The sequence below is a fragment of the Centroberyx gerrardi genome, chromosome 21 (assembly GCF_048128805.1).
Source record: "Centroberyx gerrardi isolate f3 chromosome 21, fCenGer3.hap1.cur.20231027, whole genome shotgun sequence".
Classification (NCBI taxonomy): Eukaryota; Metazoa; Chordata; class Actinopteri; order Beryciformes; family Berycidae; genus Centroberyx; species Centroberyx gerrardi.
In genome coordinates, this window is record NC_136017.1 from 12,172,346 (window position 1) to 12,191,805 (window position 19,460).

At 42.1% G+C, this 19,460-nt stretch overlaps 1 protein-coding gene across 2 annotated transcripts in view; it reads right to left on the reverse strand.

The window, feature by feature from the left end:
* LOC139916839 (interleukin-1 receptor accessory protein-like 1) overlaps positions 1-19,460 on the reverse strand; it is a 217,005-nt gene that overhangs the window by 113,929 nt on the left and 83,616 nt on the right. For both annotated transcript variants that reach the window (XM_071905851.2, XM_071905850.2), the window contains exons 3-4: positions 13,555-13,741; positions 10,824-10,977 (exon numbers count right to left, since the gene is read on the reverse strand). In XM_071905851.2, the coding sequence (XP_071761952.1) occupies positions 10,824-10,977; positions 13,555-13,741 (341 nt within the window). The remainder of the gene's footprint in view (positions 1-10,823; positions 10,978-13,554; positions 13,742-19,460) is intronic.

Genomic DNA, 19,460 nt, shown 5'->3' on the forward strand with positions numbered 1-19,460 from the left:
TATATTTGACAAGATACATGACACCGGCCCACCGCAAAGGTGACAGTGGGTTTGGGGGTCCTAAATCAACTTGGATATCATTGGCCTTCATTATGGGTGATTCATTTCAAGGCCGCTGGGTGGATAGTGGAGGTTGGGTTGAGAAGAAACATTTCTCCATCACTCATCTGCATGTATAAAGTCAAAAATGTGGGTGATAGTTACTAATAACTAATATTTTTCATGTATATTTTAGGCATTTAGCGGACACGTGAATCCAGAATGACATACAATGATTGCAAGAATAGAATAAGCTTTATTTCCTACATCACCAACATTTACTTCAATCTCACTGTTTCTGTTGTTCAGTTTGAGATGTCAGAGAAAGCAGTGCTCATCAAAAGCATTATTAAATCTGTCAAATGATGATGAATATGTCAAATAGCTGCCTACCATTAGTAATTAGGGCCTTACACACTATAAGCCCTTCATCCCACTTTCATACGGGGGGATTATGGTCAGGGATTCTGTCTCTGTCTTTCTTAAAAAGCACAATCAATGTACTGGAATAGCAGCATAGGCACCAGACCACCTGACCTTTTTTGCATTTTTTGCACCATCTGTTCAAACCAACATCACATCTGTTGCTTGGTTTCATCTGCTCCACGTGGGCCTCGCCTCTCAGGCTAAGGAGGCTTCAGTAAATATTGATTCAAAACAGCGCTGGGTTCAGATTTCTAAAATCAGGCTGATTTGATTGTGTAATGAAAGCGGCACATTTAAAGTTTTCCCTTGAAATGTAATATCTACATGCATCAGTCAAGATACTTAGCAGTGAGTATGAATTAAACCCTCCAGCCCCCCCCCCCTGCTAGCCCTGTGCTCTAAATCTTGAGACTAACGCCAAGGGAGATAGACCTGTGTTTGCTTAAAACAGCATCCGTGCCCAGAAAGTGCCACCTCATCAAACAAGGGGACACAGATCAAAGTCATCTCACCTTTTGGAAAGCCGGCCAAGTCAAGCTAATTCCTGGAGCCTCTCCTCGGCAGTTTGTTCACGGGGCTCAAAGCTGCCAGCTTGAGCCGAAAAGAAGCACCCGGCACCATGTTTCCAATTACCTGTCACTGTTTCAAGGGAACAAACAGCACCAAACACATTACCTGACCTCAGGATAGAGAAGGATATAGATGTAGATAGATAGGCCTATATGATTTTTTTTTTCTTTAGCTCCCATAGCCAAGTCATAATGCTGAAACTCCCTTTACTGGAGAGGATATTCTAAAATAGAATTAGAAATTGAAACAGCAGCAAGTCAACACTTCCAAGTTTGACAGCCATGCGCAAATTTCAGTAAAAGTAAAGTCTGTACTTGTCACTGATATAACCAAGTAACCACTCCTATTTGAGAACACCTCACTCTGCACACGCTTGGCTGTTCACGCTCAGATATTTTCGCTCCCGTTTCGCCCACTCCATCCCCTGCTGTAAGCTCTGCAATCACGTCTGCCGTGCGCGGGGCCTTTGATGGCGCCAGCAGGTGGAAACCCGCCGGGATGCTGAGTGTGCACTACGGCGCACGTTGCTGCCGCGTGCCGCCGGTTTGATCAAAGCGCAGGGTTGAGTGGACTGGCTGGGCCGGGGTAGCGACGGCAGGGGAATGCATAACAAACAGCCCTGCCAAACCGCTGGGATGGGGGGGTGCCGCGGAAAACAAGGGAGTTTTGGCAAACAACTGGACACAGAGGCAAACTTCAGCCGTGCCTGGAGGCTGTGTGAAATGGATAAAATCTACAGTGCGGAGCAGAGCGCAAAGCACGGGCGTTTCATTATAAATCAACATAATTGGATGGGAGTACAGAGTGTAGATTTAAAATGGCTGCCAGAGAATGTTTGATAATGTTACGGAAATGAATGTTATTGCACGTGATTCGGCAGGGTAGCAGAAAGTTAATGAATTACCATGGGGAAAGGCAACATTTTATTGATCATCCTGGAGGCAGTTTTGTTAAATATTTCTACTTTTAGAGGCTGATGTCCTCTTCGCACATTAAAGCTGCTCCAGGCAAGATGTTTATGTATAAATGCGCCTGTCTTTATCGGCCTAAAACGCGAATTGGGGCTGCAGCAGAGAAGAGCGTCCCATTCCTCCAAATTGAGATGTCATAGATCCAAATGAAATTCTGGTGTCAGGTACGGTCACTGGTGGGAAATCTTCTCAGAACTGAACAAGCAAGTGCCACATCCAGAGGAAGGTGATGGATGAACCCGCTGCCAAATTTTTTTCCATCATCTCCACCCCTCTCAGGCATTAAGAAGCTGGAATTTAGGGCAGAGGAACGCAGTTTACTCATGTCACATTACATGATTATTGGGTAATGAAGTGCTTCAAACTTTGAAAAATTTAATTCAGCTGCTGCCACTTGGGGCTGCTAAAGTGTGAAGTTACCTAATGCGGCTTTAAACGATACTCATTTCCATGATAACACTCACACAGTTTCATTGCAGTCATCTTAGATGTGCTGAAGATTACGTCCATGATAGGAGAGTGCTCTCTATCCATTCTAATTCGGTGCTCTTTCCTGTGAAACCTCAACTTGACCTCTGCCTCAGTGGGCGGAAAAGTGTCAAGGAAAAGTCAATAAATGGAAAAAGTTTGAGGGAGAGAAAATATATATTTGTATTGTAGGGAAACCATGAGTGTCCTCGATGTAGAATGAAAAGAATATTCTGTTGAGCTACTGAAATTTTTGTTAATCTATTTCTGGTTTCTGGCTGAAAAAGATGAAAAGATGAATACAGGAGATTTGGGCAGTGATTAGCTTCCACTGCTTTAATTATGCTCAACTCCAAGACACTGAATGTTGAATGTATATATACACATATATATATATATATATATATATATATATATATATATATATATATATATATACATATACATACATATATATAGAGTGGTATGCACAGTCTACTATCATATTTCCTGCACTGTCCATTTGCACTATATGCTCTTATTGTCTCCTTCTGCACTGTGATAACATGTAAGTTATCATTAGGTCTCTGCACCAATGCCACCAAGACAAATCCCTGTATATTTATTGTACTTGGGCTAAGTGCAATAAAAGTGATGCTGGATCAGAGGAGAAAATGTGTTTTTTTTTCTTTTAATTTGCATAGACCTTGGTTATAATTCCTTGTGCATTCACACAGCTCTTGTTCACTTACGAAAACTTTAAGATAGATCTAAATTGGCAACGTGTCATATCAGTTTCTGTACGTTGCTATCATGTCCATGTGCTTTTGCATCGTGGCCTTCAATTTGGTGCTGTAGTTGAGTGTGCAATTTAGTGGGTGGCAACGGGGAAAAAAAGCTGCTGTCAAGGCCCAGCTTGAACATTTGCCAAAAGAACAAGATCCACTTTGGGCTGCAAAGGAAAGCCACAGATTGAGCCTTTCACCTGAGATTGATACTTGGTCTTGGCTGGGGTACGAGAGGATGGCAGAGGTGAGACGGGACAAACGGTGAGACAGGTGCAGGAGAGAAAAGAGGTGATATCATAAATTACAATGATATAATAAAACTATAACAAACCTACAGCAATAACCCTCCATTTGGCGTTTTGTGTCGCATCACCCTACCGTTTACTCTTACCACTTACCACGTTTTTTTTTCATGCAAGTCTCATTTAAAATGTCATTAAGCCGGACGAGCATGCCATTGCATGTGCATGGGATGTCTTCCTCGTGTGCAGTCCTCAGCCCCCAGAGACCCTGAAGTAGTAATTCCTTTATGAATATAAGCAGCGGGGCACATGAAAAATCACTGTAATTGGTCACATGGCCATCCATCATGCTTTAAGAGCTCTTCTCCCAGTTTGAAGTGCCCCCCCCCCCCCCCCCTCCTCCTCTCCTCCTCTCCTCCCTTGCCTCCACTCCCCTCCTCTTTGTTTCCCTTACTCCTCCCAGGGAATCTGCATGACATGAGTATACATGACAGTCAAATTGGTGGTCATTCCTTCTTAATTACATCCTGGTTCAGTTTATCAATCTGCCATTATTGGAACCATTTCGTTTATTTTTCAAACGCGTTTCTCTTCGGCTAAGGAGCAAATTCCTTTTGGGGCAGACCCGCCTACTTTCAGTCGGCAACAGACATAGTTACAAGCATAACAAACATATTTATCTACATGCAAATCACGTTCTTAGCAAATAGAATAATAGAAACACTAGTTAGCAAGCCAAGCAGCAAATTACGAACAACTCCATCACCCGCACTGGTCATATGTTAAACTGAGAAGCCAAAGATGAAGGAGTGTTCTGCCCATTCATTATGCTAATACACTGTGAGCTTTGCACTGGCAGTCATGTACACTTCCATAGTGACATGATTCCCTCCTCCTGAGAGATAAAAAAAGCATAGTCCAAGTTCCCATGGATGCAGAAGCCGGAAAATCCAAAATAGTCCAAAGCCCATTTCTAAAACAACCAGATGTTTGAGTGGCGATCTTAATTATTCCGCTGAATTCCCAGTGCGATGGGATGTGTGGTGAGAACGACGCAGACAAGGACCAGTGCTGCTGCTTCATTACATAGCGAGGGTGAGAGGATGATAATGTGCCTTGCCATGGGAATGACATGAGAGCGGCCGCATTATAAATCGGTTATGGTGCAAGCACTGCGATCCAGCGAATATCTGTGTATTTTCCTATAGGGAACACCCACAAATACAAATGTACTGGCATCAACACACACATGTATTCACTCACACACACAAGAAAAAACGAATTTAGCAATTTAACACCATGACACTCTAAGATAGAGGAAAGCATAATGAATAACTCTCATTCCCGGTAATAGCAGGAAGAGATGTATTCCAATCACAGCAAACATTACGGAATAATGACAAAGCTCATTTTTATTCATATGTTCTCTAATAAAATGATAAAATATCAAAGGTAATGATTGTAAAAATGAATAGGCCTTATCGAGCACCTGTTGATTACACGGTGTATCAAATTCACACAAAAAAAAAAGATTATTTCCCGATTCCACTCAACGCGTCGTCTTTTTCTTTCCACCGCCGCCTTGGCCAGATTAATTATCTTCCATCAATTAAAGGAGCAATTATATTCCAACCTCCTTCGTATGCTAATGCATCAACTCGGAGAGATGGGAGAGGGAATTGGTAATGGCCACCAAATGGTGCTGGCAGGAGATTTACTTTGCAGAATGGAGGCGTGAGAGAGGCAGTGCTGTTGTCTTGTGCCGAGGAGGTAAACAGTTTATCAGGATTAACAAGGACATAGAGGCACTATTAACATTCAAGCAAGACATTTTGGATGTTGCCATACCTGGATGCACAGAGCCATTGAATGCTGAATGAATATCTGAAGAGTTATTTGCAGTCTACTGTCTAGTGTGCGTCTTGTACCGTCCCATTACACTATATATCACACCCTGTGCCATGTGTTGCGTTACTAGATGAGCCGTCAATATGCCTCTGCACCACTGCCACCAAGACAAATATCTGTACATTTATTTTACTTAGCAAAAGTGAAGTCATTCAGCTACACTTGGAGAACAGTTGACAAAACTTTTAGTATTAAAGTTCAACACGTTTCAACTTTGAATAGCAATAGCATTCATCAGGGTTACAGAATTGCTAGTAGACAGTAAATGTATTCCATGACATCCAACATGTGCCACCTCAGGACCAATAAAACGATGATGTGCCAATACTAAAACTATTCTTGCATGTAATATTACTGAATGGACATATAGCACCATTACTGTCTTTTTCAGATATCTCTCTTTTTCTAGCCAGACATTATTTGCAGACAGCCAATTCTCCAGTGGAGCCATGATGGCACCAGCTGTAGTTACTAGGTGATAGTGACACAACTGCAAAGCCTCTATTGCCATCAGCCCCTTAACATTGAATCACATCACAATATATTAAAATATCAAGAGGAAATCTTTAACATCAAATTCCTCACTTTATGGTCAACGACTTTAAAATGAAAGATCCAAAAAGTAAATGTAAATTGCCTCCCTGATGGCTATGAAAACAAAGGCTATTTAAAGTAGTAGCAGGCTACTGAATTTTTGGCATTCTTTCTCTTACTGGAATTGTTGTTCTCAGTCATTTGTGTTTTTCCCATTCATTGTATTTAGCAAATAAATTGCTTCTGACTTCGTCCTTAATTATTGTGTTCCTAACACAAAGCTCTATTCGCTGTAGTGTGAAAGCCGCAAACAGTCCCGTACTTAATATTCATGCTCCGAACTTGTGGTGCACTTCTACTACTCTCTATATCCACAGAAAACACCCTCTGGCCTGAAAAAGTGGAGCCGAAAACACATATATCAAGGGAGAAGTTCCATCATTCAAGAGCGTTGGTTGAGCTGAGGTGGCAAAACAGTTTGTTTCATTTCCAGCCAGAACCCACAGTCAAGTCACTGTGCAATAACATTCGATAGTAAGCAAGACACTGAAAAAGCACGGCGCTATCTAGCAAAAAGCCATTGTTTACTCTCTAGAGAAACGGGCTTGGAATGTGCTAAATTGAAAGACAGTTCAAACAAGCATTGCGACGGGAAGCGCTTTAAGCCACAAAGCTACCGTAGTATCAGATCTCTTCATTAAAAAAGCTCAGACCCGAAGGGCATGAAAGCAGATCAGAATCAGGCGACTTCATCATTCTCTGTTCGAGGAGGAAGGCAGAGACATTTTCTACGGAGAGACACTTTCATGATTGTTTTCACCCTACAGTACCTCTCAGGGTTTTTTGGTTATTTTCATGCTCGCGCTGCATACTGTAGCGTGCCAATTCCCCCCGTCAGCCGCACGCACCTCATTCTGCGGTGGTGCGAAATGGAAAAGCAGGTTAACGGCATCAGTCCCAGCTCATTAGCTACACCGACAGAGGCTATTTTGCACACCAAAGTTGCCGCTATATCTATTTCATCACCCTTCCTTTATTGTGTAGTGTTTAATCTGAGACATCAAACGGCACACCTTACAAAGAAGTCATAAAATCCCAAATTTCATTTAAAAACGAATGCCTGCTTCCAATCACCCAGCGAGGGAGCTCATTATGATTTTAGCGGTGCCCATTATAATCAAATGGAATCTGACCTTTCCTCTCCTTGCGCTGCTTTGAGAAGGCCTGTAGGCTGTTGATAAAGAGACGACTGACAAGGGCTTGATGGGGAATTGGAATTATCTGTGGGAGGTTGATGATAATATTATATATACAAAGGTACATGTATGCTTATTCCAGATAAAAAAAGGGAATTATAAAGAGGGCAAAAGACATCTGTATCACAGATCTCCATATGGAATACTTAAAGTAGATACAGTGTACTTTAATGGTTCAGTCTTGCAACCTCCTCTTCACTGTCTCAAATGATAGAGGAGATTCTCAATAATATGATGTTATCAAAATGTATGGCTGATGCTCTCCCGCTTCTATTCTGTTTTATATTTTCTTGTCACTGGCTTTCTTTCCACTAAAGGGCCAAACGGTCCAGCCAGAGCTTATATTTATTATTCATGTCACTACTTGTTCCCCATGTTGAGACGGTCCTGACCCTGTCAAGCACCACTTGACCACGCAATGGAAAAGAGGCTATTGATATGGTCAATGAAATAATTTAATATCAGGTTTGATATTGACTTTAAAATCAAATCAGCAGCAAATGTTTAGTGGTCATGCAATGTGACTCAGTGTAATGACTGCTCCATAGGCAGTATATTGTCATTTAGCAAAGGGGATGGAGAGCACCAATAAAGTTTTATGAAGGCACCCTGGTGTCTCTGTGGATTTGGGGAGGGCATTGGGTATGGTAGTAGATCATTGGCTGACTATTTCTCATAGAAAAGAACCCCAGAATGCTTGTTGTTATGATGATTAAATGTGAAAATTAATCAGTTGAACTTGGGTGTTTTGCAAGCATAAGCAATTAATATTACAACTAGTGGTGGGCACTGATTCGATATGATACTGGGGGATCCCTGGTATTAAATTCAGTGTTGCACCATTCTGGAGGACTGTGTTAGGAGACGTGCTGGATGGCCATTAAAACATAATCTCTTCTCGCCAAAAGCAATCATTGGGTCAAAACATTGGAAGCATGTTGGACAAACTGGGCCTTGTGAAATTGCCAATTAGCTTGACTGAAGGGACCGATAATATTCCTCATTTAAAGATTTGCTGATGATGAGCATATGAGAACTCAGGGAACGAGCCGCAATGCGATCAGACAAGTTCTCTGTTTGCTCACATACTGTAAACTAAATCAACTGTAAGTATTCTCTAGACAAAAATCAATGGTGTATAGAGTATAACCACATTCTGCAACTGTCAGTGAGTACTAGCTCATATCTCAGAGTTAAAGCTGCAATATGCAACTTTACTCATATTAAAATGACAATAAATAGGGTTAGGGTTAGTCCTGGTGGCTCAGTAGTCTAAGGCGCATACCATGTAACTGTGACATCCTGGGTTCAACTCCAACGCAGGACCTTTGTCATCTCCCCCTCTCTCTGCCAGTCTCTCTACTTTTTAATAAAGTAAAGCAGTAAAGCCCGTTCAAAAATACAGAACATTGGCATTGCTTTCCCATATTGGCCCTTTCCCATCTCAGGGAGACAAAAGGGCTGAGAAGTGACGCAGAGCCGGCTTGTTTACCGCTACACAGGAAGGATGTTACCCAGTTTGCCCTGTTTTCTACCTACAGCAGCAAGCTAGCGGTGCTAGATAAACCCACAGAGTTCATCAGACAGCTCATCAGGATGAGTGACAAGTGTTCGAATGTGAACTTGGCTAACTGAGGGGGAGGAGGGCAGGACTCGTAATATACTTCCCTGCCTCAAGGCTAAAAAAGTTGCATATTGTAGCTTTTTATATGCATGTTCATTCCTAATAACTTAAGTCTCAGTATACTTGAATAAATGGAATATTACCATGGGAACAGACCTTCGAATCTGTGAAAACTTACAGTAAATGATATGGCCACTTTATCCCATTGGCATATCCCAGCTATCATATTTAGCTTTCACAAATATGAACTTTTTCCAGCTATTGTACATAGATTATGGCTCCTCCTCCTACACCAAATGTAGAATAATATTGGTATATACCGTACATGTGCATCTGAACTTACTCTATGGGCATTTCACTACTGATAGAGGACATTCTGGAAACCCCAAACTAATCAGTTCCTGGCCTGTTGTACATGCTGTCAAGTTCAGTTAACCGCAAATCAAACCATTAAAAATACTTGATCTGGGTCAGTCCTGTATTTCGCGGCCGCCTCCACCGCCGCGGCCCGAATCGTCAATCATCTTTCGCCACCTGTTTTGAAATGCTCAATGTCTCCAAAGTAGATGGAGAGATTTAGACCGTTCCCTGAGGATGACATTTTGAGGCTGGAGAGAAAATGATTTACGACTCCGGCCGGCCTTCAGTGGAGTCTGTCTTTGTCTCTTTAGGGGACTATAAAGTGTAATCAGGTAGCAGTTAACAGCAAACAGTTTGTCTGACCCTCACGCCCACAATGTGTGATGGCAGGCGCGCTGAAATGTAACAGCCCTCCATCCATCCACAGCCTATTCACTTCCCTCTGTTTTGTTTCAGGGAAAGACCGCGTCATCCCGCATTAGTCATTATCCTTGCAGACGTGAACCACCACAGGAAAGGTGAGCCCAGCCAAATGAGTCATAGTCGTGTGTTCAGTTGTCATGCGAAATTGCACAAAGCAGATCGACAATTCGGCTGAATGCGAGTGCTATTTTTAAATGAGCGCTCAGTGATATTTTATAACGGACCGGGAGGGATGATATGGGATTATGAACAGCGTCCTTTATTTCCATTGTGGCAAGTGAAACGACTGGCGCTGGTAGATTCTGCTGCATTTCCGAGGTTTCATTATGTTCAAAGCTTGGTAGATGAAAGGACCTGAAAATCACATCTAACGACAATAACAACCAAATAAAATAAGCATATAAATAAACACCATTAAAACACCAAGATAAAAGTCAATAGGCTATCAATTAAATGCTAATTGATGACAAATTTAAAGATGTCACATTTTGAGATCGCACAGGGCAACTAGCAGAACTAATTCCAATGAGATAAGCCAAAAAAAAAAGAGGTATAATGAAGTTGTAAAGTTTATGTTCCTCCTCTCCGCTGTCTCCCTATGCACAGTGCTTGCTGTGTCAACCTTGGCTGTGACAGTGTCGGTGGCAAGCAATCTGTCACACACTTTAGGTTCAGGCTTAAATATTTCAACAGCCTTAAGAAAAAGTGCTGAAGTGGCTCTGTGTGAATTCCTCTACTTAGCAATTAAAGCAGCCTAGAAGTCACAGAGACAGCTGCGCTATTGACTGTGACACTCTGGCAAAAGGTGCAGGGATCAGCTTTAAGTGTCTATAAAACGCTTAATTTTTAACAACAACCTCAAGCCACTTTGTTTTCACGAGATCAAGTTGTAAAAAACACAATTTGTACAGCAAGAGTCGCCACAGTTTCCGCACAAACCAGCGTTTCCACACAAAGACACGAGCCACGGCGAAGATATTCTTTTGTCAAAATGTGTTTTTTTCTATATGCATTAAATAAAAGTATCATTTGCATTGAGGCTATCAGTGTGCAGCAACTTCTTGTTATTAAAGTTGGGTTTTGCTGTGGCCAGCACCTCAGCAATTCAGGAGTGCATGCTCTGTACCTCTCTCGGTAAATACCACAATATAAGCATCTCAACAAAAGTAAGCCAGGATGACTCCGCAATAAAAGTATTTGCAGCATTCAGGGAGCGTAGAAACATTTCTCTTTACCTGTGACGGATAATTCTGTAGTCCTCCGCACCACAAAGCTTCCGAACTGTAATTCACAAGTGTAATTCCCAATGTCATCTTCCCGCACTTCCTTGATCGACAGAGTGTCCCTCCTCCTCACGATGGTCTGTCTCCACTGCTTTGGCTTGCATTCCTTTAATCAAAGCAAAGAGAAAGACCGTGGGGATGTGCGAACATAAAATAAATTCATCGGGCTTGGCTGCACTGTCAGTAGCTCGCAATTTAAACTGGAGTTTCAACTCGAGCGTCAACAGGAGACACGCTTTGATTTCCACACTTCTAATCAATAACAACACAGAAGAGAGGTGAGATTTTACAGATTGCCTAATCTTTGAGAATATTAAATGAACAAGCTAAATCTGTAGAGGGCCTTTTGTTATCAAATACCAAACTACATTAGCTTTCTAAACTGTTACACAAAATGATAGAGATATCACATGATACCAAGACACAAAACTGACAGTAAAGCAACTCACTTGACGATATGCGCCAAATTATTTAGCATTTCAAACATCACCTTGATCATTAAAGCCCCATTGAACTATTGCCCAACTACTGGTTCTGTTTGAATAGTGATTTATGGGATTAAGGGTCTGTGTGTTTTTCATTCTGAAACTGATAGAGAGGTTTTGATACAGAGACTGATGGTATGAGACGGGTGAATGAAAGTACACATACCACATGTACACCTACATGTATTTTGAGGCTGTAAAAGGTTTGTTCAGAAACAACTTGCTGATAACTGTAAACACTGGATTAAAAAAGACCCTTATTTTAAGTTATGATGGGTTGAAAAAGTTCCAAAAAGCTTAAACAAACTCCTCAAAATCCTATCCTAATCCAAAAGTTAGATGGACAAATAAATACTGGAGTGTATATTTAAAAGGACCATACCAGTTTTATTGCATGTTTTAGCCCATTCACTACACTGCACGCATACTTTACGTTACTACTGACCATTTTTCAAAGCATACAACACTTTTTAGATGTTCAAATGTGTTCATTCATTAGCATTAATTTCATTATGGTATGAAATCAACTTGCAGAGACTTGAAACTCGCTTGAAAGTTAGGTAATCCAAAATTACTTTATCGATGCATGGTAATTTAGTTGAATGCAAGCGATGATTTAAAAAGTCTGCAGGACTTCTTGTGCGTTCACGTGCTGGTGGGAAGCTCTGACATCATTGCATTCGTGTGCTATTTTGATGGAAAATCAAACCAGGAAGACAAATGATAAGCAAACGTGGTCATTGTGAAAAGGATGATGTGTTGATGTGAATTTGGCTTCTTCTCGCTTTTAAAAAAGTTATGATAGCTAGTGTGGCTAACTACCAAGTAGGGAATTTGTTTTTACATTTTATCCGTTAGCATGTGAATGCACAATTCCTCTCTGTTGAACTTGGAAATGGTTTCCATGCAGAGACACCCACACAACACAATGTACGTCTCTGCCAGAAAATTGTCCCTGAAGAAAATATTGTTTTACAAACTAAATTCATACATCCATGACTTCTAAACCCGGGCAGGAACGTTTGCCAGAGCAGCAGAGAACTTGGAAGGAAGGTTTATCATCTGAACGTTTTAAAAATAGGGAAATCTGGTAAACATTCAAAAATCTAAAAAAGTATGCCTTTGGAAAATGGTCAGTAGCAATGTGAAGTATGTGTGCGTGCAATGGGCTAGAAGATGCAAAAAAACAGTATGGACCTTATAATTAAGCTGTTGTAATGAGGCATTCTCTTCCACCACACTGATTTTCTGTTTATAGTGGAAATGATAGAAGATACACTTAAAAATGAGCCAACTGCATACCACACCACACATGACAACAGCAGCTGATGGTGTAATATGGATTGAGAACCCTCTGTCTATTCCTACATCATACTATTTAGCAGGCAATATGTAGTATGGACTTCCAGCCGAGGCCTCTCAGATGTTGGGCGTGCGCGCCACACGAAACACCTGAGGCGGAGGAAACTGGGGCACTGTGGGTTCGGTTTCCAATTGTGGTCCAAGACGAGCCTCCCGGAATTCAATCAGCCCCTACTTACAAAGCGAGAGCCAATAACTGGAGGGTCTGGAGCCCACAGTCATTATCTACCATTTTAATTTGATTCACTGGGAAACTGAAGAAGCAGTGTGGCCACCTAATCCGACGCACATTCACTTTTGATGAATTGGCCCCCCGGCATCCCCCGGCAGCTTTGTCAGACCGGCCGGCCGGACGTGGGAGGTCTACAGAGGCCGGCAATCGGGTCGGTTATACTGTGGGTGTCGCAACTGCCTCCCAGACACTCCGTCGGGAGGAGGAGAAGTTTAGAATGGGGTTATCGAGTTCATAACAAAAGAGGTGTGTGTATATATATATATTTAATTTTGCTAGTCCTTAGGAAGTTTCTGAGATGTTTGTTGATGTTTTCAGTCGCAGGAAGAAATAGATGGTATTTGCAGCTAATTAGACCCTCAATACAGCTGACCTTAAGTGGATTATTCTCAGTGCAAGTTCATACCACAAATAAAAGAACTGTCTGTGAAGTAAGTTTACAAATTTAATTCAAAGATTCTATTTCTAAATGTTGTGCAGGAGGGGTTTCAGTGGTCAGACAAATCCTATGTTTAGAGAAATAAATTCAAAGGCAGAAGTTTGAGATTCTCACTTTTATCTGGGGAAATATACTTTTAGATCATATATAAAGATTGGCTCTTACCTTATACCATGAAATCTCAGGCTCCACGCCGGGCTGTATATAATCCTCAATGCCCGGACAGGTGATCTCTTTGCTTTTGCTCAGTTCTGCCTTCTCAAAGGACCTCAGTTTGGAGTTATAGCAGAGGTCGGTGTCATTCTCCGCTACCGTCAGAGACATGGACACCTTCATGCAGTATGTGGAGTTCCTGCAACATAAGAAGTCAACGCGTCAGTCGGTAAAATCTGCGAGTTTGTCTCATATTGTCGAAGCCTCGCGAGACGGAGCGAACAACAGCTGCAAGCGATCCGTCTCCGAGTTCACATGGGCAGAACGAACCGCTTCTCCGCTATCACAGTCTCCACGAGGGTGATTCCTCAGATTCCACGTGACTCATTAAACACAGCAGAGAGCAGATATAATGAAACATTTTATTAGAAGGCAACTCATCGTTACTCATCACAGATAATACTACAATGGAATAGAGAAAATCCTACCTTTAATACTCATTGATATCTAAAGCACTCACATTTTGTCTCGATTTTCTGCTTTGTTGCATCGAAAAAAAAGGTCATTTGGGAGTTTAATCACATTTATTTCACTATTTAAGAAGTTAAAAACATTATCTTTGATATTAACACGTTTCACTTTTTACAGTCTCATGAAAGGGGAAACCAGACATGGAATCAGCATGATGAATCCTCTTTACTCTAAGCTATAGTGTACGGTCTGGACCATTACAGATTCATACAATGTCATATTGTGTTTTCTCATCCATTCAAGTATGAATAGCAATGGTACTCAGGTTGATGCACAGCTCTCCTGAACCATTGATGGCAAAAGACAATGGAAACATTTGTGTGTGTGTGTGTGTGTGGGTGTGTGTGTGTGAGAGGCAGGGATAGCGGCCCTAATGTGGAGCGACAGCGCCGAATGTCAACAGCACTTGAAGATTGATTGAAGTTTTTGTTTCCATGTGTTATGCAGATACAGCGCGAGCTAGCAGAAAATTACTTGCTACGATTGATGTACTGTAACTGGTCAGGTCATATACATAAAGAAGAGAATTTACAATGCGAGGGAGAGAGGACGTAAAACGCAAGATTAGCTGTAATGTTTGGAGACTGCATGCTTGCCTGAGTCCACAGATAGAGCATTCATACGTGGTGGAATAAACATTATATTTTACTGGATCCTGGGCCTGCTGTAGTGTGCATTCACTGCTTGGTGCTGTCCCTGAATGCTATTGCAGAGGTAAAGCTTGTCATTAAGTATTGGACCAGGCCATCAGCAGCTGAGCATTCTCTTGGGCATGTTCGGCATTAGACAATCTTGTGACCAATACTTCTCTGTCACCATCATCAAACCTTGTAGATGTTCTAGGGACCTAGTCTGAAATGTAGATATGACCAGGACAGCAACGCTCTGGAGCCACATGAGAGCCACAAGATACACCTGCTAAGCATCTACAGTGATCTTGTATGGATCATTAATGGGACAGCGAACATTTTGAGATCGGATCTACTGCTTGAGTAATTCTTAACAGAACGTGGGGATCAATGAACACATTGACTCACTGTGAAAGTTGTGCTATTTGAAGGAGGGGAAAAGAAGCAAAGGCCCTTGATGATCAATGAACTCAATAAGAGCACCTTTTCTTTGCCCAAACTGGCTAATAAGACTGTCACAATTGACAAGTACTCTGGCCTGACTGCAGCAAATCCCCCTGGTTAAAAGACCAAACAAATTGGCAGCGTTTAGGAAAATCTCATTGCTAATTTTCCAACTAAAGCTGGTTACACAAATTGAGCTGAACCAACAAACAATTACAAACATGTTAAATCCTTACATAATTGCGCAGCATTAGCCGCCTCGTGGATTAGTGCAACACACACTGGTCCTCGCCACAGTGTGGGCAAACAATCCCTCGCCCTCCGAACTGGCCGGCGCCGGGCGGTCCGATTAAGTGTGCCCATTTTATGAAGCCCGGATGCAAATGTGACATGATGTGGAGATTATCCCAGACAACTTCTACCAGATGGACACCTGTGCAAATGAGATCCCACGGGTGCTCTCTCTTCCCTGTTAAATATTCTGGGCAGCGCTGATAAACTCGCCCGCTGGAAGAGAGAGAGAGAATTGTGTCATCTGGTCCGCGTGAGTGATCGATGGTCTGGGCCAACACTTTGTCCTACGATGTCTTTCCAACATTTCACATCCGTCACGGTGCCTTTTGAGCCCAACGAGCAAGGCGCCCCCTTGACTATTCACTCAGCAGGTATAATATTCATGAAGCCTCTCCAAAGAACTGGGGACAACAATTATCCTACTGCTCTGCACACTCCAGAGACTTAAGTGCAAACTACGCACTGAGCATTCAATGCTCGTGTAGCCTTCTGTGTACTGTAGATGGGGTGATAACAAGCTAGGCGATACCATGGCATTAATGGGCGAGAATGTCTGTCAAAAGTGTCAAACTGAAGAGGATATGCAATGTCGTGGCAATGATAGATAGCATGCTGCATACATCAACCAAGAGAAATCTGGGGCTGACAGCTACCATATACAGCTGGAGGGCAGGCAGAGGACTCGAGCTGCAATACGCGAGAAAGACGGTGAAATTATGTGCAATGGTCAGTTATGAGTCCGACGGCTTGCCGAAAGGATTATGATAGGTATATAGTGAAGAGTGCTACACCCGTTCCTTACCGAGAGATACTTATGGGTCTTTTGCATTGGTTAAAATTCATAAGTTAATTTATAGGATAATGTATGCAGCCTATGCCACTTCCAGAGTTAGATTGGCCTTTTAAACAAATGACTTACAGTAAATGTGTGGAAAATCACCACCATCTACCTTCCAATCCATCTACCCATCCATATATCCATCCATCTTCTTTTTCTTTTTTTTCTTTTCGCAATTGCTAGACTGCCAATGAATCTATCCCCCCAGCGGATGAAGCAGATGGAACATGCCCTTTAACTCAGCGACTGTTCGCTCTGATATTAAATAATAGGCAGCAGAATTGATTTGAAATTCTCATGAGATTGCATGGCACCTGGGGGGAAATTAATGAACTAACTTAATGAATCTCTTAATTAAAATAACTCCTCTCTAATAGAAATTGGATAATGAAATAATTGCTGATTACTCATTGGAGCCTGATTTCAACTAACAATAAGGTTCTGAGAGAACTGTCTCAGTGTAAAGTAGACGTCAAAAGGCCAGAGGCCAAAGAGTTGATTAAAGGTAACCTCGGCATAATGCTATCACAGGACAGTGAAAATCCCCGCGTGAAAGGTAATTCTGAAATAAAATCACCACAGACATTAACCCTTTACAGAGGGTTAATATAACATGTTGTCCTGTGATGTACAGCGACACACAGTTCATGACTCATTACGTAATTGCTGTGCCAAAAGAGCTGATTGGGGTTTGTTTAAAATACAGAAAGTGCAGACATTGTTGCATAATATCATACATGCCCATTGTTGGCATGTATACATGCTCATTCATAATTAGAAAATAAATAAATAAATAAAAATCATTGCATATCTTCTAGTCAGAAAAATGCTAGCACATTCTGTAACAAAATGAGAGAAAAAAAGAAAAAAAAGTGCCTCTGTATGTCTTCTCAGCTAGCTTAACCAACTAACAGGGCATCAGCTTTGTTGAATTTTTTGATTCAAATAATTATCTTTTTTTTGTTGCCCCAATTATGATTACTCTCAGGTTAGGATTCTAATAAAGTCTGTATTTGTAAGAAAAAACTATGTTTATTAAAATGATTTCATGGCTGGACAGTTAATGAATTACCATTGAAAGCTTTTCCTAAAACTTTCTTACCAAGCCAACCAACACTGTTGAAAACTGCTCATCTTTTACATGTGATGTCCACATGAGGCATGTGACAGCTTTAAATGTATTGTAGAATTAAACCCATATATGAATGTATTGTGGAGAGACTGAATGTCACTGTTAACATGGCAGAGTCCCAACTGGCTCATCAGCATTCGGGAGAAGGTTAAGCTGTTTCTCCATCCCTCCAGGCACGTCCTCCATCACTGCAGCTTTTTAAATGCGACGTCATAGAAATCTTCCTGCCGTAATCAGGGCATCAGGCTCAGCAGAGATATTGCTAACATCTGCCAAATCATTGCAGTGTCCCTTGGCAGAAAAATGCATGTGTATATATTTGTGTGTGTGTGTGTGTGTAGGGCTGTAGTCAACCACCTTAGTCAAGTACAAGTCAAAACCAGGATAGGATTTTGACTAATCAATGCATAGAAGTTTGAGGACCATTACAAATTATACACAGGTATAATCCCTTAAATTGTTTGTAGTGCTGGGGAGAAAATAAACAAAGGTGGGCCAGGTGGAGAAAATCCATCCAAGAGGTCTGAAAAGTGGTCTTGATACTGGATTCGAGACTGAGACCGGACTCAAGTACTACAACCCTACGTGTGTGTGTGTCAACATGGAACTTGCGTGCATCACATCTTCCAAAACACAGTCCAGTGTCACCCTCTCTCCCCACGCCAGGCCCAGACCGGCCCGGGACAGGCTAGGGCAGTGCCGGATTACCCTAAATCAGTATTTTATGGCCCCTGCATTATTTATGACCGGAGCGAAGGTCATGGGGAGCGGTGGGAGGACTGGGGCTCCTACCTGTGGCTCCCGCTCATAACTCACCTGTCAGCTGTAGCGCCGGGCCCGGGATGATTAAGCACCCCGGCTCCCCAAATCTGACTGTGGGCCAACTTGCTCCCACTTAGCCCCTGTCTAAGAGTGTGCCGCTCGCCTGCCACGCCGGTGTTTACGGAACAACCGACTCCTGCCTCAATTATGATCCATCCACCCCTCTCTCTTTCTCTTCTCTCTCTCCGCCCGCGGTACGTCTCTGTCCCTACCTCCACCCGCCCAGCCGCCCCTCTCTCTCTTGTCTTGTAGTACAAGATTTCTCTGGGAGGAACACACACCTCTGTGGATAATTTGGTTTTGCCACGCTGTCACGAACACGCGCGCTCCTGCCTACACACTTGCATGCACACACACGCACACACAAGCTCATAGATAGAGACACACACAAAATAAAGATACCGAGCCAATATTTCTGCTATGTGCGATATGTAATCCTTGCAAGACTGACAACAAATAATGAATGGCTTCCACAGAACCTCAGTACAACATCATTTACATGATGTGGCCTATTATGCAAAACAGCAAAATGTCATGCTTTGGTCTAAATGCTAGTGTTTGGTACCTGTGTACAATACTAGCTATGAAGGTGTGATTGAGGCTCGAGAAGCTCGTTTCATAAAGGTAACAGAGGACTTGCAGCTGCAGGATTATACTGTACAGCACTGACTTTTTGATAAATAAGCTCTTACTATCAACTTACCATTGTGAAAAAGACAGTGTCTTCAGTATTTGGTGTTAAACCAGGGGTTCTCAAACATTTTCATGTCACAGAACCCCAAATAGACACTCAATAGACCCAACAGACACCCAGTTGATAAGATTTTGACCCAGGGACTTGATCTGGGAAGATTTTTGTTGTTGTTCATTTAGTATTGAATTATATAACTGTCTACAGCGTACATGCGGACATAATAGTGGTGATAGTGGCACCTATGATTAGAATAGTCATTGTTATACATTCTCTAAATGGGATAATGTCTAGAGAATTGCCTCATTTCACTGCAGACCTCCTAGAAGACCTGTGGGAGTCCCAGGACCACCCTTTGAAAACCACTGCATTAAACATACAGTGTATACAGGCATTAGTATGCATTGTATTGAAAAAGAAACACTGGACAAACACAGGTGCAACTGCAATCTTCTCATCCCACCACACAAAGTTGACCAAAGAATGTATTTGCCAGAAAGTCTGAGGATGCCTTTAAGCCTTCCCTAGCGCTGTGTG